The sequence below is a fragment of the Botrytis deweyae genome (assembly GCF_014898535.1).
Source record: "Botrytis deweyae strain B1 chromosome Unknown BDEW_060, whole genome shotgun sequence".
NCBI lineage: Eukaryota > Fungi > Ascomycota > Leotiomycetes > Helotiales > Sclerotiniaceae > Botrytis > Botrytis deweyae.
Genome location: NW_024066267.1, coordinates 89,730 through 117,589, shown reverse-complemented (window position 1 = coordinate 117,589; position 27,860 = coordinate 89,730). Strand labels below are relative to the sequence as shown.

General features: G+C 43.2%; 8 protein-coding genes across 8 annotated transcripts; 4 read left to right on the top strand and 4 right to left on the bottom strand.

Annotated features, from left to right (window-relative positions):
* Positions 1-365: 365 nt before the first annotated feature.
* On the bottom strand, positions 366-1,888 carry EAE98_012183 (uncharacterized protein). Its single transcript, XM_038959808.1, has 4 exons — positions 1,249-1,888; positions 1,032-1,176; positions 916-974; positions 366-859 (listed from the first exon to the last, which is right to left on the bottom strand). Exons 1-4 carry the CDS (start codon positions 1,353-1,355, stop codon positions 820-822), a joined length of 351 nt encoding a protein of 116 aa, XP_038803843.1. The 5' UTR covers positions 1,356-1,888; the 3' UTR covers positions 366-819.
* Positions 1,889-2,185: 297 nt separating this feature from the next.
* On the top strand, positions 2,186-5,626 carry EAE98_012182 (uncharacterized protein). Its single transcript, XM_038959807.1, has 6 exons — positions 2,186-2,709; positions 2,942-3,033; positions 3,230-3,889; positions 3,938-4,199; positions 4,250-4,808; positions 4,857-5,626. Exons 1-6 carry the CDS (start codon positions 2,623-2,625, stop codon positions 5,276-5,278), a joined length of 2,082 nt encoding a protein of 693 aa, XP_038803842.1. The 5' UTR covers positions 2,186-2,622; the 3' UTR covers positions 5,279-5,626.
* Positions 5,627-8,493: 2,867 nt separating this feature from the next.
* Positions 8,494-11,180, top strand: EAE98_012181 (uncharacterized protein; the record flags this gene model as incomplete). Its single annotated transcript, XM_038959806.1, has 8 exons — positions 8,494-8,536; positions 8,670-8,720; positions 8,804-8,930; positions 8,981-9,023; positions 9,151-9,273; positions 9,333-10,223; positions 10,279-10,305; positions 10,641-11,180. 8 exons carry the CDS (start codon positions 8,494-8,496, stop codon positions 11,178-11,180), a joined length of 1,845 nt encoding a protein of 614 aa, XP_038803841.1.
* Positions 11,181-13,360: 2,180 nt separating this feature from the next.
* EAE98_012180 (uncharacterized protein) lies at positions 13,361-14,324 on the top strand (the record flags this gene model as incomplete). Its single annotated transcript, XM_038959805.1, has 2 exons — positions 13,361-13,870; positions 13,977-14,324. 2 exons carry the CDS (start codon positions 13,361-13,363, stop codon positions 14,322-14,324), a joined length of 858 nt encoding a protein of 285 aa, XP_038803840.1.
* A 218-nt stretch (positions 14,325-14,542) lies between these two features.
* On the bottom strand, positions 14,543-15,804 carry EAE98_012179 (uncharacterized protein; the record flags this gene model as incomplete). The annotated part of the gene is made up of 2 exons (XM_038959804.1): positions 14,543-15,537; positions 15,657-15,804. The coding sequence occupies 2 exons, from the start codon at positions 15,802-15,804 to the stop codon at positions 14,543-14,545; spliced, it is 1,143 nt and encodes a 380-aa protein (XP_038803839.1).
* Positions 15,805-16,438: 634 nt separating this feature from the next.
* Positions 16,439-16,915, top strand: EAE98_012178 (uncharacterized protein; the record flags this gene model as incomplete). The annotated part of the gene is made up of 1 exon (XM_038959803.1): positions 16,439-16,915. The coding sequence occupies one exon, from the start codon at positions 16,439-16,441 to the stop codon at positions 16,913-16,915; it is 477 nt and encodes a 158-aa protein (XP_038803838.1).
* An 841-nt stretch (positions 16,916-17,756) lies between these two features.
* EAE98_012177 (uncharacterized protein) lies at positions 17,757-23,607 on the bottom strand. Its single transcript, XM_038959802.1, has 2 exons — positions 19,391-23,607; positions 17,757-19,337 (listed from the first exon to the last, which is right to left on the bottom strand). The coding sequence occupies exons 1-2, from the start codon at positions 22,979-22,981 to the stop codon at positions 18,174-18,176; spliced, it is 4,755 nt and encodes a 1,584-aa protein (XP_038803837.1). The 5' UTR covers positions 22,982-23,607; the 3' UTR covers positions 17,757-18,173.
* A 1,994-nt stretch (positions 23,608-25,601) lies between these two features.
* Positions 25,602-27,181, bottom strand: EAE98_012176 (uncharacterized protein; the record flags this gene model as incomplete). The annotated part of the gene is made up of 2 exons (XM_038959801.1): positions 25,602-26,521; positions 26,584-27,181. 2 exons carry the CDS (start codon positions 27,179-27,181, stop codon positions 25,602-25,604), a joined length of 1,518 nt encoding a protein of 505 aa, XP_038803836.1.
* Between the last annotated feature and the right edge of the window lie 679 nt (positions 27,182-27,860).

Sequence of the window (27,860 nt, the reverse complement as noted above, 5' to 3'; positions counted from 1 at the left end):
TCCAGCTATCTCGGGTTCCAAGGTTACCATTAATAGAATTGGCTTCTACAATGTCTTGTACTAGATTAGATCTACACTCGAAGGTGTCGCCATGCATCCTCCCGTTTCTTCTTCTATCCCTCCCATTTTACACATTCACGTTCAAAGGTTACTAGGTACCTACCTCGTATTTACCAAGCACCACATCAAAGGACATGCGTGAGAATCAAATGTTATCAAACATCATCATCACCTCATATCCACAACATACCAAGTTCAACGAGCGTGATGACCTGCTTATAGTCCTTCGCATCATACGACCATTTCCTCATACCATCTCACCAAGCACGGAACAACTGTCACACAATCACACTATATCAAAAACATACATGTAGATATGATTTATTGTTTTTTTGGTAAACCCTTGCCTTCGAATGAGAGTGCAATAACCTGAGAACCGTCGCCTCCCCTTGCAACCCCTTCATCGTCCTCCCGTTTTGCATGTACTTATGCTGAACCTGCCACCATACATCATCCGATCCTCAGTATTGGTTTCTTTTCTGCTTTTCTACACTCCCTAAATCCATTGCAACCAGCCCTAAAAAGCCTTGCTATCATTAACTTCCCAAGATGAACTAGGACCAGTATATAGCAGTGGAGATGATGTTAATTAATCCTGATCTAATACATCAAACGAATAATTGAGAACCATAAAGTGTAAGTCGTGTAAGTTAGGAGAGACATCAGACGTAACATCGTCAAAGCATATGTCCTCCTGTATAAGGTGTTATGCTGAATCAAAAGACTCGTTGAGATCGAGTTTGATTCAAAGCAGCATATTTACTGTTGTTGAGTTGGTGGTTGATAATTAATAGATCTCCTAAATAAATCCATTAGCGTTTGATGAAGGTTGAGGGGAATGTCCTAGTAACGTACTTGAAGAGTAGAATATGTGGTTCTGGTTCATGTACCTCATAATGTTCCCAACCAAGACTCTATTTTCACCTGATCAGTTCCATTTCTTTTGGAGGTCAACTTTTCTCTCTGCATACCTGTGTAATTCCCAATGCTCTCCATTCTTCCTCCCACAATAGCTTCAAGGTACCAGTTTGGGGATCATGGTATTCCTTTGGGATAACTTTCAGCATAGCTTTTGGTAGTTGAACATGTCGGTACTCGTATTGGTCGTCAGAGTATCTATAAGAACGGATAAGTGTTTGCGCGACGGAAGGAATTAGACCCAAGGTTTGCGCCATAGCTTGTACTGACCTTGCGGAATAATGAATTGCATCAATGAATTCATCCAAACGCTCCTTCTCGGCCTCGGAAAGTGGTCTCGCGTACTTGTTTCTTCTGGTATAGTCTATTTCGGCCATTGTGCTCTGAGTTCTATTCTATTCTTGTAGTCGCGATTGATGAATATTGTCAAACGTATAGGTGGGGCAACAACGCGACAGAGAGTATTTTGAAGGTTGAATCGACGGACTCGAAGGTTGGATGAATGTTCTGTGGTGTATGAGGTCTTGTCTTATCGAGACCGATGACGATTATATGATTGGCGCCGGCGCAAATGTATATGGTATTCGATGTAGGAAGGCGTCGAGGGGTTGATTGGCTTGAGATTGCGCTTCTTTTGCGGTGAAGAAAAGTATATGCGAAAGGCAAAGGGACGTAAGTATTGGAAAAAGTGATTGGAAAATTGTAATTGATTGAAGACAAAAGAATTCCTCAAGCAAATTGTAGTGACTGCAAATAACTTGTTGTATTTGTTTGTGTATTGTATGTGACTTGTTGTGAAATTGAGTTGATTGATTTAATGAGTTGCGAAAGTGTTTATTTTGTTATTGGGATATCAGAAGTGGACTCGGGAGGGGGGTGGTGGTGTAAACAAATAGAAAAGGTCTTGGGTGAAAAGCTCAGTGACCTTTTACTTGTTTGTGTCGGGAGGTAAAGTGGAGTCCAGCCTTGTTGAAAGGTTGAAGCACAGCCTTGTTGAAAAGTTTGAAGTGCAGCCTTGTTCCTTTCATTACGTGTGTCCAATCAAACCACCACTGCAGGTAGCATGGCATGGCATGACCAAGACTTTTTATGACAGCCTGAGGCATCATCACCTTCTCTCGAACCGTCATGTGATACAACCCTCCAATTCCAATTCATTGCCAGGACTGACACTGACTCTGAATGTTTTATCGCTTCAGTGGATGTTGGAAACTGTTGATTGATTGAGTTGAGTTGAGAATACAAATTGCAACTTTCCTTGATACAAATCTGGCCAACATTGAATTCCCAAGACATTCTCTGAAATTCCAGTTCTACATGATACTCATCCAATACTCCAATCCGAGGAAATTCATTGATCATTATCGTATCTTCATCCTTGTTGCGTGGTAAATCGGAGCAACCAAATCAAAAGATCATTACCCCTGCATATCTCCCCATCAGTACTTCGAAGTTTGTAAAGCTTCAGAACGCGCATATTCGGCTTTGACGCGTCCGCATTCTTCATTGGAATTTCGCATCAATTCGCAGATTCGCAGATTCGATTCAAGTACATCTGCGAAAAAGTACACGACGAGTCATCATCCGAAACCGTACCGTACGATACAATACAACACGACACGGCACAAGACGATAGATAACAAGATGGATCCAAAGAGAAAGGTTAATGGTGATAGCGCTGCGGATCAAGATGATGCGGATCGCGCTGCGAAGAGAAGAAAGCTTCCCATTGTAAGTTTGCGCCTATTTCGTGGTTGATATTGTTGCGATTCGATGTAAGACAGAAGATTCAAAAGTTTGGGTGCATTGCTCGTGGGGTTTAAATAACTACCAGCTCTTTCTCCATTGGCGGCCAGGGAAGTGAGCCGGCGCACAACCACTTCTTCTTATACTTTCTGTCAATCATCCTTCATAAATACAATGAATGCGAAAATGACAAGAGAACGAGACTAACAATGAATAGAATGGTGATCTAAGCCAAGGTCAGACACCAGAAACAACAACGTACTATGGATTGATACTTTTGAATCAACTGAGGGCGGGTCTGGATAAACAGTAGGTTAACCTCTCTCTAAATGATTTCTTTTCGCGATAGATCTGCTATCACCAATCTTGGGTATGCGATGGAGGGGTCGTCGTGTACGCACATTTGGCTACCACCACGATTATCACCTCCATTGCTCTAAATTCACAATTAATATAACTCCTTCAATTCTCAGTACAACCCACTAATAGCTTTATCTTTTTATAGGGGGCGACCTTTCGCGACCAATTTCCTCACCCTCCCCGATAGAAAAGAATTCGCCGCCTATTATGCCGTTACGAAGATGCCAATCGCCTTTGACACCATTCAAGAAAAGTTGGACAATTTTGCCTTTGCTACTTTATCTGAACTTGAGAGTTTCTTCAAGCGGTTGGTAAAAAACGCAAAGGATTACAATGAACGAGAATCTATAATCCATCGCGATGCTGAACGGATAAGAAAGGCAGTAGTCAAATTTATGACGGACAATAATCCAGAATATAAGACAAATCCAGGAATGAAGTTAGAGCCTACGCCTATTGAAGTTCTCGAACCGATCGAATATAATCCGGGTTCTAAACCTGCTGGGTCTATACCAGCACATCCTAAGCATGTTGAGCCCACGCCTGTACCGATTGTGCAAGATGATAGTGATATAGATGCGGAAGGAGAGCCAGAAGATTTTGAGGCGGAAGAAATAAAGATTGAGCCACAACCAGTCATAAAACGAAGAGGTCGACCCCCAAAGAATCCCTTGGCACCACGTAAGAGCACTACTCCCGCAGTGTCCGACTCACAATATGCTGGTATCAGCTTTGCGGGACTTAGTTTCCAACAAGCGCAAGAGAAGATTTTAGCAGATGTTCTCTCACATAAAGAAGACCCATCGTAAGTACACTGAATTACATTATTGACCTACGCTAATTATCAATTTAGTGATGATTTCTTTGAGTTTGAACCATTTGTTTCACTACCTCCACGTAGTCTGAAGGACTATTATCAAGTGATCCCAAACCCACACTGCTTGAAGGATTTGCAAAAGCGTGTTAAAGGAACTTTTGGGGGAAAGAATGCCACGGGTGTCAGCGATTTTAAGTCATGGGCTGCTCTTGAAGAAGATGCAAGTTTGATATGGAAGAATGCATATCACTACAATGAAGACGGAAGTGATATCTTCAACCTAGCAAGAGATCTTGAGGTACGTGACCGCCCTCTCATTTGCCACTTCTTTATTAACAATTTTGTCAGATCTTTTTCAAGAAAACTTTGGAAGAAGCTAAGAAAGTTGTGCCCGAGCCCGTGATTCCAAAGATAAAAATTAATGTTAAGGCTCCTGAACCTACTCCGAAGATCACTTTGAGAGTCGGAGTAGCTAGAGCAGCGGACTCACCGGCTCCATTGACTAGTGGTTCCAACGGAACTGTAGCTTCTACAGCCTCTTCCAACAGCGAGACCCGTAGAAACCCATTTGGTGGTTCCCACTCAGTTGCGACGCCTGCTCCAAGACTAGACCAATTAGAAAGAGCTAGGAGTATGTCAAATTCTGCAGCATCTCCAACCCTTTCTAAAAGTGTACTTGTAAAAGGCGAGGAAGCTTTGTGCAATTCGCCTGCCCCAATGCAATCCACTCCAAGGCTCATCAATCAAACCGGCTCGACGCCAACACCGGCTCCAAGTAACATGCTTCCACCAAATACACCCAGTGCATCTAATCAAAACTCATATAATCAAGGTGGCTATGCACAATCATTTAATCACCAACCCGCAAATCTTGGGTTTGATTCCAAATTCAGGGCACCAGGGAAAAGTTAGTATAATTTTTCTTGTACTCAGCTACAGTGCTAACAAAAATTAGATGCTTCTCATGCTATGATCACAAATCTGAGTATCGCAACTCATCCACGTCTTAATGTTTCTCGTCATTTCCATATGGATCTACCCCCATCCGCAACATTGGCGCAACAATCTATCACGATCAACCTCCCTTCGACGCATTATTATCTTCAAATCAAACCAACAATCGCTCAAGCTTTACTCGAGCGTCAATATAAGATCTTTGTTACGTCTGGAGTAACTAGATTGCATGCTATACCACTCATACCAAATCATGGAGTCGACCCCCGACAACCTCTTTTTGAAGCTCGGCTTGTTCCTGGTGTTAACAAGATTGAAGTTGAATTAATTGCAGCCCTTCCTAAGGGTACAGTAAAGCCTGCTGGTGGGCCTGAAGTTGAGATAGAAAAGGTCACAGTGTTTGCTAATTTGATGAGAAACTGACAAGAGTATTGTTTTGTAATCCAAGGCTATGAGACTAACCTACGGTAGCAATGGTAGGCGTTATTTTGGCATTCTGATTTTCTGAGTCTAAGATTAAATATTAGGGGGCGTCTAAGAGGCCTATAGCAATTTTGTGGTTTGGCAAATGGTGAGGTTTGGCATTGTACAAGTAATTTATGTATCATAAGAAAATGGGGACGGCCATGATATGATAATAGAGCTGTGTTAGATATCCAGTTCTGGAGTTTGAGAGGGGAGAAGAGGCACATGTCCTTGGCGCGCGCCATATAAGTACTTACAACATTCAGTAGAAATATGAACAGCGAAGAAGCCCAATTTCCTAATAATTAAGCCTGAGTTTCCAATACTTCACGTGAATCTATCCAAGCTATCAGATATGTGGTGGTCGGCCTTCGATAACTCGGTCAACTGGCTCCAGTTTGTTCGCTGGATGACCGACCATGAATTTGGTTACCTAAATATTGCACATGAACTTGGTTATTATCCTATCATTCAACTGGCCTTATGCAACTTTCGCCATATTCAAGCCCGTTGACACTTCTATCCCACACTAATTCTTAGAGCTTTCTTTCCATCGATCGTGTTTAGTGTGCCTGATATTCGGACCGCAATCGAATTTCATTCTCCAACGTCTAAAAGGATCAGAATTTTTCAAAGTTTGGTATTGTAAAAATACAAGCCGGGTAATTGGATATTCTGGCCATATGTCTACAGGCAACATCTCTGCTTTAATCCGCACGGAGGTAAACACATCATGAATTTCTCTTTCTTCTCGGATGTATGTAGTGATTGAGACTACGCACTTCGACGCTTCAATGAGTGTGAGTTCAGGAGTCGATTTGATTTGGAAATTTACGGGAAGAGATTGGGGAGCGAGGGAACGGTGGATTGCTTTGTATAGATGTAATGTCTGAGGTTAACTAAAATATTGGAGATACCCAGGTGGGATTCAACGTTGTTTTTGCTGCTAGACATAAACATTTGTTTTACGTGAGTAACTTTTGATGAGAATGGATATGCGACAGCAAGGAGAGCTCGGCTCAGAGAAAGGGGTCTGTTGCAACAGTATTTTACCACTTATATACTAATATCAAGAACGCTGGAATTCTATGCACCGATGAATCTTTGCTGTATCGCCATTCAAGCTGGTCAATATGATTTCCGTTCATGTAAACGATCAAACCCGAGGACCAACGTAAATGACAAATCGCACAGTGCAGTTTGGGAGGAAGCTGATAACTTGGTGTGGCCTTTATGGCCGGGGATCCAATTATGAAAAATGCTTTCTCGAAGAAGAACATCTTGCATATCACCCTCTATGAGAAGGATTTGAAGAAATCGAGACACCCCTATCGCGCTCGCTAACACATGAATACTTTGACTTAATTGCCAAGAATCGCGATTTACATATGATCCAGAAATCCAAGTTCAAGTTCGCCGGTTAAGGTGAAAGCAGCAGGAAGTTTACCTGTGGTCCTTTCCTGCACTACAGCATTGTAACAGAAAGATCAGGATATCAAGATCTAGCTTAATGAAGTGGCTTTCTTAGGCACGAAGGGGTCTCCTAATTCGATTCAAATGGTGTGATTGCATGATGATCTGCATAGGGCAATGAAATCATATTGTATTTCAGCAAACAACCTCCCAGGAGCTACCTTTGCACAATGGTTGTCTCCGAGTACTGTCAAAGGCTTGATTTTGTATGAAGAGGAAAAAACTTGATTTTCTGAAATGGTATATCCACAGAAGATTCAGAAGATAATTTTCTCGCTAGTTATGAAGTGCACCTCTTCAATCGCTAATAGTGTATCTTGGGCATATTTCCCACCCCTGACTATTCTTCTCCTGAACATGTACTGTTTCTAGCCTATGTCTACTTCTTTCTCTCATCCTAATTACCATCCTCTCATCGCTGACCGTTTCATCCCCGGCATTGGCCATTCTTCCCTTACTTACCTCCCGTGCATAAAACACCCCTCTGTCATTCTTGACTACCCCCCCTCAACTTCGACCATTCATCTCAAGCCCTAATTGTTTAACATTACTCGAAGTGTTACTACGGCAGTGTACATAGCAGGACCCTTAATTGGCGAAGCGATTTTGAAGCGAGAGGGGAGTGAAGACCAGGAAACATGTACCAGATTGTAGACCCATTTGCAGTTGCTATAATTATCGACCGTTTGAACATTAGCACCCTTTCAATTTCAGAAACTTTCCGTATTTGGGTATTAAAGTCTTGATTGTACGTTTTTAGATCTCATGGTTCCGTTGAAGGATTGAGGAAGCGAGGTGGACACACGGTTTGCTTCGATCGACCGAAATATTATGCTACCCTGATGAATTGTGCAGTCGATACTCACTGGAGATGCCTGTCACTAATAAGTAGAAGTCTTCTTTATCGTATTTCCACAGATTCGTAATATCAAGGTCTTATAAAGTTTGAACAATTGAATACTATTTAAAAGTCTAATTATAGTTACAAATCCAAATGAACTTATACATGCAGATTGCTCTCTTCTCGGTCTGCAGGATCATATACATGGTTCCAAAACCCTAGCCCTAAAGTATTACTAGGGGGATGATTATGCAGATCATCCAGATTCCAAGGAGATGTTTATCGATTGAATGCGAAAGAAAAGCAAGTCAACTTCGAGAATAATATGTAAAACGTTCAAGCAATCAGATGTATATACTACTTAGTATCTACCTGCGATTCTTTGCAAGATTCTTCTCCTTGCTCCTCCGTTATCACCCCGCTATCGCTATCGGCAAAGAGTGAATTTTTATAGGCAGGTCAACCATTCAGAAATTCTGAAGTTGATTGATGGTTCCACATTGTACAATTGAACATCAAGTATTGGGCACGGTAAATATGAGAATGGAGTCAAGGGATCTGAGTGATTCCTATAATAGCTTAGTAAAATGTAAATGCCTGGGTAATAAGAAGAGCTAGCAATTTTTTGCTTGTCGTGAAAATTTCTATTGCGAAAATCACGTGTATAGTGGGAGCGAGGCGAAAGGGCACGGACGAAGAAATTAGCTCAATGAAAAATCCCACTGGATTTTGGTAAATTTATCTTCTCTCTCCCCGCGATCAAATTTCAATCTTCTTCTTTTTTCCCTCCTTCCATACCGTCTTCTTTGAAGTATTTTATTACCATAAATTCTTCTTCTACCCCAATACATTCTTCAAGATGGCCGACGAAGTTTACGAGGGTGCCATTGGTATCGATCTTGGTAAGATACGATTTTCCTCCGAATTTTGAAGATTGTGGATGAGGGGCATGATTCTCTCTTTGTCAAAATCTTCAAAAATCTCGCAATACTTCTTCAATATCAATAAAGAATGCTAATCATCTACAACGCGCAGGAACCACATACTCCTGTGTTGCTGTTTACGAGGGTACCAATGTTGAGATCAGTACGTATTCCTCTTCTCCCGGAAAATCGATTTCGCAAATCGGGCTTCGACAACCGAGACTTAATACTGATCGATATCACCAGTTGCCAACGAGCAAGGTAGCTTCACCACCCCATCTTTCGTTTCCTTCACCGACAAGGAGCGTTTGATCGGTGAGTCTGCTAAGAACAATGCCGCCATGAACCCAAAGAACACCATCTTTGATATCAAGTCAGTATCTCGACTTTCGCGACTACAACAAGATGTTAATGGATATACAGGCGTTTGATCGGAAGAAGATTCGATGATCCCCACACCACAAAGGTATTTACTCAATTTTACTTCATTAAGATTCCCAGAAATTGAAATATGTCGGATTTTGCAACGAAAATTCTTCATTTTTCTCCCGAATGTCTTGATATCAACAAGCAGTCACTAACACATCTTCTAGGATATTCAATCATGGCCTTTCACCGTTGTTGACAAGGATGGATCCCCATTCGTTCAAGTTGAGTATCTCGGAGAGGAGAAGACCTTCTCCCCACAAGAGATCTCATCTATGGTTTTGACCAAGGCAAGTTTTTCACACCCCACTCCTCGGTAGCGGGTTTGCTAACAATACTTGAATTGCAGATGAAGGAAATCGCCGAAGTTAAGTTGGGCAAGAAGGTTGAGAAGGCCGTCATCACTGTTCCAGCTTACTTCAACGACAACCAACGTCAAGCTACCAAGGATGCTGGTGCCATCGCTGGTCTTAACGTTCTCCGTATCATCAACGAGCCTACTGCTGCTGCCATCGCTTACGGTCTCGGTGCTGGAAAGTCCAACAAGGAGCGTAACGTTCTCATCTATGATCTCGGTGGTGGAACTTTCGATGTTTCCCTCCTTAACATCCAAGGTGGTGTCTTCACTGTCAAGGCTACTGCCGGTGACACCCATTTGGGAGGTCAAGATTTCGATACCAACCTCCTTGACCACTTCAAGAAGGAGTTCACCAGAAAGACCAAGAAGGACTTGTCCAACGACCCCCGTGCTCTCCGTCGTCTCAGAACTGCTTGCGAACGTGCTAAGAGAACCCTCTCCAACGGTGCCTCCACCAACGTTGAGATCGACTCTTTGTTCGACGGTGAGGACTTCAATGCTCAAATCACCCGTGCTAGATTCGAGGACCTTAACGCCAAGGCTTTCTCCGGTACTTTGGACCCTGTTGCACAAGTTCTCAAGGATGCCAGCATTGATAAGAGCAAGGTTGACGAAATCGTTCTTGTCGGTGGTTCTACCCGTATCCCAAAGATCCAAAAGCTCTTGAGTGAGTTCTTTGACAACAAGAAGTTGGAGAAGAGCATCAACCCTGATGAGGCTGTTGCCTACGGTGCTGCTGTTCAAGCTGGTATCCTTTCCGGAAAGGCTACCTCTGCTGAGACTGCTGACCTCCTCCTTTTGGATGTCGTCCCACTTTCCCTCGGTGTTGCCATGGAGGGTAACATTTTCGCCCCTGTCGTTACCAGAGGTCAAACTGTCCCAGTATGTAAAATCTTCACAAAAAATTTCAGCGGCAATACTGACTCATTTAATCTAGACTATCAAGAAGAGAACCTTCACCACTGTAAGTTTATTCCCTCTACACATGCTTCCGATTCTTCAGTTTCGGCTCAACATTTGGCCCCGTTTCATTCTTCAACCTTGTCTGTTTATTTGAGCACCTTTGAATTTTTAACCCTGTCTGAATATCCGAACCTGTTTGAATATCTGACCTGGATTGAATATTCGAATTCGTTTGAATTCCTGACTTGGGCTGATTGTCTGACTCGGTCTGAATGACCGATCTGGTTTGAGTATCCCACGTGATTTGAACATTTCACGTGTCTTCAACCTTTGACTTCAAACATCAACCCCCTCTGTACTTCTTGTATGTTTAGACACTTGCTAATGCCCTCAAAGGTTAGTGACAACCAACAGACCGTTCAATTCCCTGTTTTCCAAGGAGAGCGTGTTAACTGCGAAGACAACACTTCCCTCGGAGAGTTCACCCTTGCTCCTATCCCACCAATGAAGGCAGGTGATGCAGTTCTCGAGGTCGTCTTCGAGGTCGATGTCAACGGTATCTTGAAGGTCACCGCTACCGAGAAGACCTCTGGACGTAGTGCCAACATCACAATTGCCAACTCCGTTGGTAAGCTCTCATCTTCCGAGATCGAGAAGATGGTTGCAGATGCTGCTGAGTTCAAGAGCAGTGATGATGCTTTCAGCAAGAGATTCGAGTCCAAGCAACAACTCGAGTCATACATTTCAAGAGTTGAGGAGATCATCTCCGACCCAACTATGTCCATCAAGTTCAAGCGTGGTAACAAGGAGAAGATTGAGTCTGCTTTGAGTGATGCTATGGCTCAACTCGAGATTGAGGATTCCACTTCTGATGACTTGAAGAAGAAGGAGCTCGCTTTGAAGAGAGCTGTCACCAAGGCCATGTCCACTCGTTAAAGCGTGATTTGAGTCATTGGGTGGTGGAGAGGAATGTGGAAGAAGTTATTGATGCATATGAGTTCATGACACGGATGAAATGGACTGGACCCTCTGGTCACAGGCTCATATTGGGTTTATAAAAAGTCACTTATCCGTTATTTGCATGGTCGTCTGGCTATTTTACGGTTCTGATATTTCTTTGATGTTTGTCTACAGGCATAAAAAGATTGCCCGTAGACCAAGGGGTGTTAATAAGCAAAAAAATATCAAATTGATCACGTTAAAAACTTTATATATGTTCCAACTATATGCTATGTTGTGTTGATGTTGAAAAAGCAAACCTGGAAAAGGTGATGACAAGGAAAGTTTTCCAATTCAATTTTCGAACGTCTGTCTTAAATTGAGACAATGCAAGCGCTTCGAACATGCGGTCTACATTACGAGAAGGTAAAGAGATAAGTTCAAATTCCACGATGATGGCGTAACACCGCTTCCTATTCGAAGATGCTAGAGTTTCTCTATTACATTAATACTATGAGAATTATCAAGATATAATCTAGAGTACACCAAATACGAACCATGAGACTACACGGTTCCAAACAAACGAGACTGTTCATGCATTCCAAAACCCAAATTCAAGATTGAAAAACGTGGCACAACGACCCATCAATACGCCTCTTCAAGTATTTAACAATATGATTTTCATATGTCTCAATAAACCAAGTACCCTCTGACCCATTTGATTTCCGTTCAAGCAACTAGCTCATATACGACGCTTGTTCTCTTCTCTAAACTCCTTCTGTTGCCCCGACCACCAAGCTTCTTTAACTCCATAATCTCGCCTATTCTAAAGTAGCATCCTCAAGAAGGTCCTACAAAGCAGGCCATGCTTCTAAGCATAGAGCATCAGGGGAATGATGACTAATTGGGTGGTGGTAACGAAAATATTCAATCCAACAATTGGAGGCACCTTCTGTTACTACCTCGAGAATGCGGAGGTATCCTTTGTGGATAAAGTCGGATGGTGTTTGGAATAGAATATCAAGTTTAAACCATTACAATATGGTGATTTCTAATGAGCGAATCGAATTCAGAACATGTGATAAAGATGGAGAGAAGATTCTCAAATGAAGAGTTCGAGATCGAGATCGAGAGTTTATTTTGAGGTATGCGGGGTGCATGACGAAGGAGAAGGAATGCAAGGCATAGTACAGGCCATGATCTTCGAAGGGATTATATCGATTAGCTAAGAGGAGAGAAGATGGAGGCGGCTGGTTATTGCCTCCTGCGTGGTTAAGGTAGCGTGGAGAGAGATGGTAGGTTTGAGAATGTGGTCTTCGAGGAGGGGGAAGGAGGCCCTGGTGGTTGGAGGGTGAACATGCTCATAATCTTTGTACCAAGACTGTTCATGAAAGGGCCGAAGTTCAAGAAGAGCGAGAAAGACTCGGGTGAGGATATCAATCGAGATTTCATAAGAGAGGCCGTCGAGGCTGTGGGTTCACGGTGGGTTGGATGTCGTAAAAATGCTGCCAATCACTTTTGCAGATTGGAGATAGGGATTATTGAAAAAGTTACAATAGATGCATTTGCCTTAGATATAAGAAAAGACATGTATATGTATTCTCACTTAATCAATCATAAAAGAACATGATGTTTGGGATAATAGTACACCTTGCTGTCGGCTAAACTAATCGAAACCCCTCACTCTGCATGAAACTAGACGAATGTAGCTGCACAACTTTATAGAGTTTTACCATCTTAACAAAAATGCATATATTCAACATGCATGCAAGTGTTTAGAAATCATACAATGAGCTCCTCCCCTGCTAGATATTTAGGAGCAGCATTCTATTCATTAGCTTATGTATGAATGAAGAGAACAATACATGTCACATCAGACAAACAATGCTTCAGAGTTGAGAATATCTGACGATCATGTGTGATCGACTCCAAATTGATATTATCATAAATGTCAATATATACTCAGATGTTCTCAAGATGTACACCATTCAAGGCCGTCTCGGGGTCAAGTGAAGCTCGCCTCGAGCTCGCTCAAACGCACGTACCAGTCCCCGCAATATGCAGATCCATTAAGGCTGAAATATTGTTTTCAAGACAGACGAGGCCTCAATCCCGCCTTGTCTAAAATTCTCACAATCACAATTCAATTCTCGATTGTTCCGCACATTCCTCACAAAATGCCACCTCGTATATCTCTGCGTTCTGCTCAGGCATTGAGACGTAACCTTCTAAGTTCCAATTCACAAAATGCATCAATTTTAGAGATACGACCCCTCCAATTGAGCCTACCCACTCGATATCAAAACACCCCTCACTACCGTTCCCTGAGCAGCAGCTCTTCTCTCCAATTCCACTCTACCCCAACATTTCTCAAGAAGAAAGATAAGAGCAATAAAAATTCTTCATCCGAATCAGATAATTCCTCCTCCACCTCTTCCTCGGCCGCAGCAGAAGACAATGATCCTTTTGATTTTTCCACACTACAAGCTGGAATTGACAAATCTCTCGAGAAACTCAAGAATGATTTAGGGAAATTACGAACTGGAGGAAGGTTCAATCCAGAGGTATTAGAAGGACTGCGAGTTAAGTTAGGGAAAGATGCAAAAGAAAGTTTTCGGTTAGGCGATTTGGCGCAGGTGTTGCCGAAAGGGGGACGAAGCGTCGTTGTGCTTGTTGGGGAGAAGGATGTATGTTGATTATTTCTTCTTTTTGTGTTCTACATACTTTCATTCCTATACTCTTCATCCACGTCCCATATTTTAAACAGCAAATACAAACTAACCCTCAAACCAGCACATCAAACCTATCCTCTCCACCATCCAATCCTCCACCCTTTCCCTCCAACCCACACCCGATCCACACAACCCTCTCGCGTTAAACATCCCCATACCGCCACCTACCAAAGAATCCCGCGATGCAGCACTGCAAGCAGCTTCAAAAGCAGGAGAAATGGCTAGTAATGGAGTTCGTAATGCAAGAGGAGCAATGCAGAAAAAGTTAAGAGCAATGGAGGTAAAGAAAACGGTTAGACCTGACGATTCAAAGAAGGCGCATAAGGAGATGGAGAAGGTTGTTGAGAAAGGGAATGGGGAAGTGAAGAAGATCGTTGATGCGGCAAGGAAGGGTATGGAGCAGGCTTAGAGTTAGGGGGGTGGGGTTGTTAGACGAGGGGAGGGGAATGGAGTTGTTAGAAGAAACAAAATAGTCTCGGAGGAGAGAGACGCATGGTCTAAAAGATCTTACAAGCTAGGACTGTGATGATATGGAGATTTAAAAGTTGAATTTTGACGGTGTATGATCTTTTGTACAATACCATTTTTATGTTTTTATGAATACACTGTATAGGACATAGAATTAACCTATATCGTAGGTCCCTTCGCTTTTTTTATATTGGCTACCTCATCAGCAGGTAACATGCTTTGTAGCTTTTCCGCAAATGACCTCGAGTCATCTTGCAAGAAAGTCTCGTTCTTCCTCGAGAGCCTTTCAATTTCACCAAAAATGTTTTTCTCAACATCTCCTGGTTTTGGGTACACACCTGCAACCATTTCCTTCAAAATTGCCTCTTTCTCTTCCTCCTTCAATCCCTCAACCTTATAATCTTTATGGACCTTCCACCTAACCTCATTTCTCCATGCCTCCTCCCCATCCCTCCATTTCTCTAATGTCTCCTTCTCCTCTTTGCTCTCAAATACCGTACCCATACCCCTTTCCAAATTCGCCAAATGTCTTTCCGGCGGGGTCGGTACATCTTTTTGTGCCAATGTTCCGCTCACAACTTGCATCTTATAGATTATCGATTCCTTCAATCCGTTTGTACTCGAACTTGTCGCAATTGCCGGGCCCCAACTCTCCAAATCAGACATTGAGGTGACTGGATTATAAAAGACGAACTCTCCTCCCTCTTGACTATCCAGGTATTGTTGTTCTTCAACTGTATATGGAGGATCATATTCATCTAATTCCACATCTGCGGGTTTAGGTCCTGCACGGAGACGAGATTTTCCTCCGCGTCCTCCACGCCCCCCTCGTCCTCCTCGTGCAGAAGCTCCTCCTGCACCACCGGGTCCACTTCTCATACCTCCTCTTCCAGCCCCGGCACCAAGTCTTCCAGTACCAGCTCCCCCAGAAAGCGCACCCCCTCGTCCGCGATAATTGGGACTATGACGGGCACCAGGTGCTAGAACTCGTGGGCCACTATCATCGATACGGCGGGAAATAGTAAAGGTTTGACCAGGAGGAGGACGTGCTGCTAGTGAGCGAGCGTCGATTCCGCGGGAGGGTTGTGATGCGAGTGAGGAAATGTCGGCTGTGGCAATGGAGCTGCGTTCTGCGCGAGTGGAACGTGGTTGACCTGGCTATTGTTAATTTATTATGGTTCTATCCATAAGCTGGGGTTCCAGGTTCACTGCTTCCTGATCATGCTGAACACTGAGTGAAGCTTGAACCCTCCAAAGAAAGATGAAAACTTACTATCATCATTACCCTTCCCCTCCTCACTCCTCCTGACAGAACTACTAAAAGCCCTCAAACTCGCCTTAATACCCTCCGACACCCTCGTCAAATCATGTCCCAAAGGTCTGGCACCTCCAATCGCTGATTGCACATGCCGTGTAAACATGATGTGTAGCGCTTCTTGTCACTTATCAAATCGTCCTCTCTCTCCCCTCTATCAATCTGGAGATTCTAAAAAAATATTATGTTTGCCTTAGGTATCAATGCATACCGATCAGTGAATTTAAACGCTAAAAGCATGAGGCTATCTGCACGGTTGTTCAGTGTAAACAAGGCAAAATAGTAGCCTCTCACAAATCCTGTAATACGCCCCGATCGATTGTTCAACAAAATTCCTATCACAATCCCCGAGATAGTTTTTTTCGAATTCATGAAGGTCTGAAGTTTTTGGAATTGCGAAGAAAATTATACATTCTGCAAAAGCCCCATATTTGTTAGCGCAAACAGAAGTGCAATAAAACTTTTGGAGAGACAGAGGGACCCCCACGTTTTCTCAGCCTTGGATTGTTAAGGATATCAACAACACACTATCACATTGGTATCCATTTTGAGAATATTGTTTGCGCATACGGCCTGCGACTTGCTACGAGTATAACGGAACTAGAAAAGTTCTTTTCTCTCAAAGAAGTAGACGAGGAACTATATATTTGCTATCGAACACCCATCAAACTCAACATCAAATCAATACCACAAAGCACGAGTTCATTTTATAACCGTTCTCCAACCATATCACCCTCACAATGCTCCGCCGCGCCCCAACAACCATTACTCTCACCACGGAAGATATAGCTATTTACGAAGACTCTCGGCAAGCTGAGCGTGATGAACAAGCAGAGAGAGAAGCCATGGCAGCAGCAGCACGCCACAGAAAAGCAAGACAAAGACAAGATTTTGGAGCTGTCAAAGGGGATAAATACAGGGAGTTGCAGGCGATAGCTGCGCAGAGGAGGGTTGATGCTGCGAGGGAAAGAGCTGCTGGGAGGGGACTGGATCTGGAAGGGGATGGCAATGCGGAAAATGAGAACGAAATAAGTGAGGATGAGGATAGACAGATATTGAGGGAGAGGGAGGAGAGGGCGATGAGGGAGAGACTTAGGGAGAGAGAAGGACAGAGACCCACTAGGGTGTTACAGAGAGCAAGGGAGGAGAGGGAGCAGAGGAGTAGAGAGGAGAGGTTGGGATTAGGCGGTGGGAACGGCAGTGCGTCGGGGAGATGATCTGTGGTGATCGAATGTGGTGGTTTTCTGTTCAATGATTTCATGGATACATTTGGGGAAAAGTATAGGTTGTGGATATATTTGAGTATATGGATACTGGAGTATATTTGGATTATATGGTTGGATGCAAAGGCGTAATGGAGTCACACATTCGATGAACAAAATAAATAATGCTCCCAAAAAGTATGCAATTCGAGATATGAACAAGGCGGCTTGCTGATCGAAATTTAATTGAAACATTAAGCTATCTTACGTTGGCTCAAGAAACCAACTGGTTGTTAAAAATCAACCTGAACACTGAAAAGTGCCACGTCCATTGTGTGATATCCTACCCGTCTGAAATTTTTCCATTGCCCAGCTATTCGCAATCTCCATCATCTCAACTCTCCCAAATCCCTCCCCATATGTGCATCACTAATCCTCCATCCTCATCTTAAACGGACCTTCACTCCTGCACCCTCATCAGCCCTTCTAATCATATATAGCTAATACCTCCGTTCATCCCCACCGGGCTTTGATATCTAAAAGCCCAAGACTACCTGCATCTTCAACTTGAAACTTGAAACGAAAATACACCTTTAGGATATGACATGTTTTTACATTGAAAGGGCTCATGATACAGATGGAGACTAGAATGTCAGACCATGGCAATGAGGGTGAAAAGGCTATGGCGAGGTTATATCAGATATAAAGAGCAAATCATTCGATCAGGACTCTTGATTTGAAGAATGGGCTGAGAAAGGCGTCTTATGTTATACTGTACACCCTGCAAACCTTCACCCCGTTGAAATTTCGAGGGAACCCGAGAAATCAAGCCGCGGAAGCACTCAACAAATATCTAAGCACATCATATACAGTTCACAAAACCAAAATGAAGATACTGATTCATCTGCATTTATTAACTAAGTAATATGGAGTATACGTTTACTCAGTCAGCATCTTATAATCCTCCCATCCTCCCTTTTAGAGAATCATTCAAAGGACAAAGGAAGCCCAAAATTTCTCCGTTCTCGTCATGATCGATTGCAATCATGTGGCAAAAACGTGCTCTCACAAAAACGCCTCCATTTTCTCCTTCCTTCCGGGTGTATACCTCTTGAGAAGAAGCCGGCCAATCCAGCCCCCCCTTATGTACAAATTTGCGAAATCATCCATAACCGAGACGCCTTTTCGCTAAATGCAGATCAATTAATGCCATAGAAAAAAATTGAGGTAAAAAATATAAAGAGAGAAGAAAGAAATTTGATCTTCAATTATATCAAGAGAATGAAGGTTTGGGTTTGGGTTTGAAGTTGAGCTTAATGGTTGTCTTCTTGGGTACTACCGGCGCATCAGCAGAAGTGGGAGGTGCCTGCGAAAGACCTTGTGCCGAATCCGGTAAAGGTTTTCTGCCTTCGGGGAGAGGTTTTCGAATAGTTGCTGCGCCCGGAATTGAACTTGTTGACTTTTTGAAGTTGGAAGAGGTGTGGGTTGACGAACTAGATGAAGTAGAAAGGGCAGGACTAGCCCTAACCGGTTGTGCGGATGAAGGTCTCGGGGAAGGTCTCGGAGATGGCCGTTTTGGGTTCGAAGTGGACTGGGATGAAGATTGAGATTGAGACGATAATGAAGCTTTTGCTGTAGGGTTGGGGGTGGACGCAAGAATTTCTTTCAACTTGGATGGAGGAATCTTCAGTTTAACCATCTTTCTCTGTTTCTTCTCCTTGTGTAGCGAGTTTGAAATCTCATAATGTTTTCTATCTTTATGCAACGAGCTAGAGCCCTCATATTGTTTCTTGTCCCTATGTAGAGAATTGGAACTCTCTGCAATATCAGCCGGAAGAGGTCGCTTAGGTGGCTTCATATCACCGGATGAACTAGAAAATTTGAGTGAACCAGAAGGTTTCGGTGCTACTGAGGGAGGGTGTGTAGAGGTAGAATATTTCGATCCACTTGAAGAGCTTGAAGAAGGCTTAGAAAGTCCAGATGACGATGTTGAGGAGCCTGAAAACTTAGAAATTGCGGATGATGATCCTGAAGAGGTTGAAGACTTGGGGATTCCAGATGATGATGACGATGATGCTACTGCTGAGCTGGAATGCTTAGGGACCCCAGAAGATGATGTGCCTATCTTGAGCCCACCGGATGAGCTGCCAAACTTAAGAGCAGGTGAGTTGTTAAGCTTGATAGCAGATGGTGACCCAAGCTTAATGGCAGATGATGGGGTGCCAAGTTTGATAGCAGATGGATTGTTGAGCTTGTGAGCAGATGAACTGCCAATTTTCAACTTGAGTGGCAGTGATGGTCTTTCTAGCGGTGGTGCTTGAACGGGTTGAGCGACGGTGGAGGTTTCTACTGGTGGATGAGGTGTAGGAACAGCGGCGGGTTTGATCTTGCGAACTTTAGTCCGAACTTTATCGGTATGTTTGAAGACCAATCGACCCTATGTATGATTAGTATAAAGAACGCTACCAGTAATAGTATCATAAAACATACCTTGCCACGATGCTCGACCTTCCAATAACGAGGTAACTTTAGCTTCAAGGTCAGAGACTCCTTGGGATAGCAGAACATTGTGCAGAGTTGAAGGAAATCCATTTGTTCTGCCACTGTGATCACAGGAGAGAGAACAGCTTTCCACAAGGCATTCTTCAAATCAGTATTTCCTCCGACTTCCAACTTGAGTGAAGCCAGTGCGCCAATTACGTTACTGCGCTCGGCTTGTTCCTGACGTGCAGTCGTGGAAGCTTCTTCGATAATCAAGCCATCCTTCGCTACAGGAGCGGCAACTCGTTTGTTTTTGTATTCGCCAAGTCCAAGGACTCCCAGTCCATAATAGAACACCTTTGTCAGTTCGCTTCGGACCCAGGGTGATGGATCTGTGCTCGCAGCAGTCACAAGTAGACACGCTACAGCAGTGCTCTTCAAAAACCCAAGGTCGGCAAGTGCCCAAGCAGCCTTAATTCGCACACGTTGAGCACTGCCATCGTGAAAGTACTGAGCAAAGTCAAGTGCATCCACTGGTATCACACCAGCGTTCATCAACTTCAGCTTACACTCTATGACTGTGACTGTGTAAATATTCTGGTAAGAATCTAGCCACTCATCCATCCTACTATATCTGTCCAGCTCTTCCAAAATTATCGTTCGATAATCTATAATTCCTGCCTTTCCTTCAGTTTCTTCAGCGTCGTCGAGTTGAAGCACGTCATTATTGACGCCCTTCGCACCAGGAATCAAAGAGTTTGCCAACGACTTTAAAATGTTCGCAATCTTGAAACAGTCTGAGTAGGGGTTGTTTCCGTTGTCGTTGAAGCGAAGAGCTTCAATTATGAACTTTTGCGCTGATGAGGGGCAAGTAGAATCGTACATGCTTCTGATCCTTGACACTGCCTCAATAATAGCGCATTCAATCCAGTAAGCTTGCTTGTCAGAAAAATCATTTGCCTTGGGCGTTTTTGCACCCGGAAAGTAAAAGAATTCATGGTAAGCTTTTTCGAGATGCTTAAGACCTATCCACTTTACATCTTTCTCTACTGCGTGCTTGGCAAGAGATTTTGCAGCCATTGCTCGAATGCCATAGAAATAACGCCTGTCCATTAATGTTCTAATCAGGAACGTAGCAACGAGTGGATGAGGAGGAGCATTGTCAAGGTATACCATGGATTCATATTGAGCCGAGATATCGCGATCTTGTTGAAGCTGGGAAACATACATGTATGCTTCCATGCCAGTGAACTTCTTGTCGCAAATCCATTCAAAGTCGGCGTCAACACGAATCCACTCATATGATTCAGCTTCCATCTTCGCTTCTGTGATCGGATCCCAATCTCGTAAACCCCACTCTTGCATATCTTGCGGTGATTGCAGTACATCCCCTAAACAGTAAATGAGAGCGTCGTCATGATTTTCGAGGCCATCCATAGCGGTTCCTGCATTTGCGCGTTCCTTCATACGCCGATTGCGCTTGAGACGTTTGTACTTTGTATTATACGGAATTTCAATTCTTGATGTCTTCTCTCTGATCATAACGATATGTTCATAGGGTGTACCATCAGCCTCATGAATTCGAATTGTCAACGGTCCAGTGAATGTACTTTGTGCTTTTGGTTGATTTACTCCACTATCCGACTCCTTAAAAGCCCTGTAGAAGCCATCCTTGTGCAATTTAGGTTCTGTCTCCAGGTGTGCCTGAGTCTGTGTAATTGTCATTTCCACACACAATCTCTTCTTGTTGAACTTTTGGGTGATAGTAAAGTGTGGACATCCTGAGCTATGAACCCATTGAGTGAAGAAGGAATCTGTATCTCTGTACTTGGTGATTTTCTCACAACTTTTGCGGAACCCTTCTGTCGATATTGTAGAATCGGTGCCTCCATTAGCATTTGCGTTAACAATCATCTTAGAAATGACTCTCGATATACCAGTGCCTCCTTGAGCTTTCGCGATACGCTTGTCCAGGATAAAAAGAACGAGAGGAGCTTTTAACTCCATAAATTCTCGGAAATCATCACATAGATCCACATTCTCACCAAGGGCGTGCAGGGACGGTCGGTCTATATCCAACTTGACAAGTCGTTCTGTATTCAGTTTTTGACGAAACATGAATTCGTTGTTTCCACAAAGATTTTTCATAAAAGTGTTTGTCATGAAATGAGAAATGCCGGCGATGAGCCATCTATCAGAACGACCGTCTGGCACAATGCCAACGCCAACGTATTGGCTAGCAATGGCGTGAACCAGTTTTCTGACAATGTCCATCTCTGGATCGATAATATCTTCCGGGAATAGAAGTCGATTACTGCAAATGGATAGAGATGCGGTGTGTTCCGTGTCATTTACCTGGTCATCAACAAAGACAAATTTTGACTCTGAAAATGGGAAACTGCCCAAACTAAGTACAAAGTGATCAATGGCATGAGCCAATGGTGCACAAGTATTCCTCAATTCTTCTGATCTTCTGGGTAGGCAGTAGCCATATATTGCAGTTGACTGACCTTGCCCAAGTCGTTCTTCATCTTCGCCCTCTCTATATTCTGACAAATCGACTTGTTCAAACGGACCAATGGAGAAACCTACATGTTTTGCAGCTATATCAGAAGTGCATTGAAACGACACAATCTTTTTGGAACTATCATCCAAATCAATCACTTCATCGACTTGTTCACCAGAACAGATCACTGCCATCTCAAGAAGCTTCTCTTCGTCGTTGAGGAAGACTTCATCAATATCTGTCTTCTGAGAAGCTGCATTTGTGTGTCCTGATTTGTGGTTGTGGATGTTGGGTCGTCGCTTGAGTGCATCTCCAAGTGTTCTTGAACACTTGATGGAAATATCCCACGAACATCTCATCGCTGAATCATCAACACAGGGGAAAATACTGCATGCCACGCCTCGCTCTATAGAATGTTTGGTATAAACATGAGGGAATCTCACATCCCCCTCCTCAACTCCTACGAACTGTAGGCCATCTCGAATTTGTGTAGTAACGAAAGGAATAGTGACAGTCAAAGGCTTGAATCTAGATGCCTGTTCTGCAGCCGTCTTCGCGGCAAAAACAGGAAGAGGAGCTGAACCTCCTTCAAGAGCAACTGACGAGTTGCGGGCTGCAGCGATACCACCAGCACGTTGAGTGACCGGGGTTGCTGCCTTTTCCGAGAATGAATCAATTTCTTCAATTTTCACACTATCCGGTAGCTCGATCTCTATCGTACCTTCTAGCTTGTTGTCCGAAGTCATGAACTTCACTCTTTCGCTTTGCATCTTATGCGATTCTGCATCCCATGAAAAATACTCGGGGACTTCCAATTTTTTGTGAGGATCTTCGTACGAGAAAGACGCAACCCGGCCATTCACCAAAACCTCTCTTTGTGGTATAGAGCATTGTCGTGCATGTATGTGTATGGTCTGAAGTTCTTTTGTCTGTGGAAGAATTTCAATGTGAGTTTTACCCCGCAGACTCTTCGTCGAAAAATCAATTTCGAGCTCGACCTTTTGATGTACTACTATGAAGCCATAATCCGCAGGATCTTCCTTCGCGGTTGGCGCACCTTCACGGCCGTCGTGATTCAGTAATAAAGCAGGCATTTTCGAAATGATCCTATCCTGTCGCCACGTATCTTATGGCGAGTTCGATTGTTCTGATTTGATTTGAACGAAGCACACCACTAATATGTGATTTATGCGACTAAGATCTTGCGCTGGCTGGTCTCCCGAAGGCGAGAGCCAGCAAGACTTGAAACCGTGCCGTGACAAACTACCTCCCGCGTATTTTATCCTCGCTATGCCTTATTGCTAATACCCTCGTTGTATTGTGGACAAGTCACGATAATGCGACGCAGAAACAAAGGGCGACGTCGTTCGTGGGTTCGAGAGAATCGCAAATCGTGGCTTATGAGATTGTCGATTAGGCAGTTGGACTTGGACTTCTTAAAGAGAAAAAATTGGTCTGCCAAGATCGTGGCCGTAAGAAAATTGGCAGAGAATTACAAGCCGTAAGAGGGGTGTTGGAAAGAAAGTGATCGTTATGACAATTATTAGACTCTAGGTAGTATGTAGCTATCGTGTCCCACCAATGACGAAGGTATCAAACTCTAGCTTGTGCGCGCATAAGAAATTTTGACGAAGAAAAGTTGCGACTACGTGCGCAAACAATTCTCAGAGGTAAAATACAGTGATATCGAAATCGTACGGACGTGAAAACGGCTGTCGCAGTTGTTGCGCATCGCCTTGATATTATTTATAAAGGTGTCGAGGAACGCGAGGCTGAGGGTGCTGTAGCTTTAACGCGCTAAGCGATATGCATCTGTAGAAGCGCCGCGGCTCCGCCTATTCATTGAACATCACAGGTGATTCATCTCTTTATTAGTTTGAATAGTATTTTTATATTGAGTATATATGTAGTAATCTGCCTACTTTTTTTTTCATTTCGTTACAAGTTGCCTTATTCACCTCGCATAGTAATCTTGACGCCAGATTATGTCGATTTTATATTGGTAGATCAACAATGATCCGATGATTCCACGATCATGATGTTCACTTCAAGTCAAAGGCTACTAGGTAGGTAGTGCATCTTGATTCTGCTCATTTTGTTCTCAAGACCAAACTACGTTCCTCAAATGTTTCCTTCAAAGCTTCCTTCTCACAGTCAACAAAATACTTCGTTGAATCCAAAACCCCATTCCAGTACCTGATTTCTTCCTTCTTATCAAGGTCCATAGGTAAATCAATCCCCAAATGCTTTCCCTTAGCAGCTAGGATCCATAAACCAACTCCCCGCCACTGTCGCTCTTCAGAAAGTCCTCTAGTTCTTTGATGTGTGACTTTTCGGCGACGAATCTGCAGTTCTGCAAAAATTCAGGGATATAGACAATGTTGTCCCGAATAAAAGTCTTCTGCTTTGCTGTTGCTTGATGGTGATATGTAATTTCGTCTTTAATGTCACCTCTATGTAATAAGTATATTAGGACTACTCATCGTTGCAAAATGTGATATCTTAGCACATCGGCATATAACGAAAGACTTTTACTTGTGAATGAGGGATGGTACTTTTCCAGGCGAACAATTTAAGCATAGTCCCAGAACATTTTTCCAACTGCTCGTGTGATATCTTGTGATACTGCGGCTGCCCAATTTTTTTCAACGATTTGTCTTCCATTTCTCTATAGCGTATCAGAAGAGTGTATGGAGCTCTTAGTCTTCAAAAATATATTCACATGTTAGTAGTCCATCATTCAAGTTTTATTCAATTGTGAGTGGTTGAGTAAAGAGGGAAGGTCATACCTCTTGTGCTACAGCTCACCTCCAAATCCACGTCCAGTCTTCGCAATCTCTTCTTTCTCATGTTCCGCCTTCGTAAGTCCAAGAGAAGCGCCAAAACTGTTTTCCTGTGGCCATGGATCATTAAGCACAACTGTGCGTGACTAGTTATTGAGTAAATCATTGACATTTTCTATATCACTGACCATATTGAACGTGTTCGAGGGGATTCAAATTATGGGCTGTAACTAAAAGAATTCGACTCGAGGTTTAATTTGAAAGTGATGCTAAACACCTGCTAGGTAGCAATTGCTGCTTTGCTTCACATCTGACATGGTGGATATCAATGTCTTGAGGCCACTGGGTCTCATTATTCGCGCATATATCAACACTGCCAGATGACCCCTTCAAAAAGTAATCATGCAATATAGACCAAAATAAATTCACTATCAAACTTCCACTTATTGGACAATAGAAAATTGTCTCAGTTGGAACCTCCTGTTCCAAGTATGAATTTAGTTGACATGTAAAATGATTTTAGATGATAGGGTGAGGAAAAAAGAGGTGGAAAAGCGAGGTAAGAAACGATGATAGATGCAGATCATACTCGAGAAGCCGGAGAGTCAAGGGCGACAGAATATTATACACAGCCGGGCATCTCACACAGACACCACTTTCATGGTTTGATAATGATCAGACATCTCGAAGACAGTAACGTAGTATTCATCTAACATAACTTTGTCTTTCATTAGTTCGATCGTATTGTACACATTATACAAGTAATGTTAGCAAAGGTCAACAAATATAACTCCTCAGGACCAATTTTCCCTGGTCATGCATACCCAAGCCACCCAAACCACCATATTGTACATCCCAAGTCAACTGAAGCACTTTCAAATTGACATTTCTCCTATACTCCCAAGCCCTAAAATTGCCCAGAACTGCATATTCAATCTTTTGCAATTCTCCTATCTCTTCTCTTCTTTCTCGCATGAGTTTTCAATGTTTCCTCATCAAGAAATTCCTCCGGCAAGTCAAATTCAGCTACTTCTGGAAGTTCAGGGACGGGATGTCCCCAGGCGGCAACGGTTCTACCACTACGCCTGTGCTTTCCAAGTGCTGCCTCCCGCAAATATGGTTTTGCGAAGAATGATTTGAATTCTCTCTCAACAGCAGGTGCACCAACAAGCACAGAGTTTGTTCTAGCCTTTGGTCGAGGAGTAGAACTGGCGATTGCCTCATCGTGCAGTTGTCTTGCTGCAGAAGCATCGATGTCACTAAGGTCAGGAGGATCACCGTTGCTTTCGAGATCATCCTCCGAGTCCTCACCTTCTTCTGATTCTGCCTCAGCTCTTGCTTGTGCTTCAGCTATGGCGCGTTCTTTCTTCAACTTTCTTTGCTTCTCGTCATCCTTCCAGATCCGGAATTTCTCAAGGATCGACTCGCACCCTTTAACGAAGTATTGTCGTGCCGATTCGAACTCCTTCTTCCTACCCTCAGTAATGCCACTAACTCCGAGGGTCTTCAGCCAGTCCGGCCCTTGTAGGCCTTCCATCAGTCGAATGACCGAATCTCTCTCATGTTGAGCTCGGCTCTTGTCTGCGTTCCGCACAGCCTTCTCTTGGCGTTCTGGTCGTTTGTGAAGTGTCTTGAAGTGCTCCTCCGACAGAGGGTCCTCATCGCAATCCATGGGAGTAAATTCGGAAAAGTCCACCTTGTGTGTACCATGGAGATTGGTGAAGAGAGAGGATGGGTATTCTTTGACCGCATATTCGGTGTTGGATTCCTTCTTCTTGGAGGTACGCAGAGGTTTGGAAGAAGGTTTGGAGCTATCGATGATTATGATGGGCGTATCGACATCTAGGAAATCTGGAAAGGGGAGTCAGCTACAATTTGAAGCACCGATTCTCACAATAATAATAAAAACTCACGTTCTTCCTTGGGAACATTCCCAATAACTTCATCGTACTCTGGGAAATATGCAGACAATTCACTCTTGAATTTTGTCCCTTCTTGCGATCGAAGCTTCCGCCTTTCATCCTTCAAATCGGCCTTGTCCGCCTGTAGAAGCTTGTCCTGTAATCTATCCAGCTCGTGTTTGATGCCATTGGCAACTTTATTCTGGTGTTTTGTAGGAGGAGGTGGTGGTTGTTGTTGTTGTGAATTCTGGGATGGCGGATGTGCTGTTCGTACATCTGCTGTTGTTGCTATTTGTGGATGTTGCACGGAGTTCGCAGAGTCGGGGTTCGCGTTCGATTTGATGACGCCTGATCGTTTTCTTGGTGGAAGCGATTTTAATTTTGGAGCTGGTATCTCGATGGCGAGCTTTGATTTCTTCGCTTTGGATAATAGATGATCGTCGCTATCAGCAGATTCTCGTGCCCGTTTCCTGCCATTGATATTGGACTGGGAGTATGTGTGTGTATACGATCCAAGGTTGTGGTTGACGCCTGGAGCCATCGCGATTGTGTTTCCAGATGAACTTGTGAGAGCTTCAGATTTCCTTGTAGTTCTTCTGCTTAAAGACATTGAAGAATATGATGGTCGCAGATCATATTATGTGATTGAAAATAAAATTCAATGTGACTTCAAGTAAATATTAGGGTCTGGAGATGTGATGTCTGGTACGGTATGGGCAATAGCAAGCGACCAGGTCAACTTTGGGGACTTCTTCACACGCGCAGGGAAGGTACAATGTTATTGTACGGCAGAAAATAAATTTTCTATTGATCGCGAAAATATTATTTTTCTATTGTCTGGTATCTGGACCCAAAGATTAAGGAAAGGAGTATTTGAAGATTTTGACTTGATAAGATTCAATTGTTTTGTTCAATTCAATTCTATTCAATGCAATTTTTGAAGATGAATTATTATATTATCGATCGTCATTTCATCATTATGGGTAACACAGATTTATTTATAATCCGTACAGTACAGTACGTATAACGTAGTACACACCACTAGCATTTACGCACGCTAAAATTGAACCACCGTACATACTGAGGTATTATATATGTAGGTAAGAGGCTGTTTTAGATATTCATCGATATCTTTTAAAATAGACAAAACAAGCAGAACAATTAACAAACGGACTGTGCGATTGTGCTATATCGTGATGGCGCTTGTCATTACAAACTAAAAAGGGGGAAGGGGGCTAATAATACTTCTGTCAAACATATCTTGTGCTCGTGAGAAAAATACATATTCT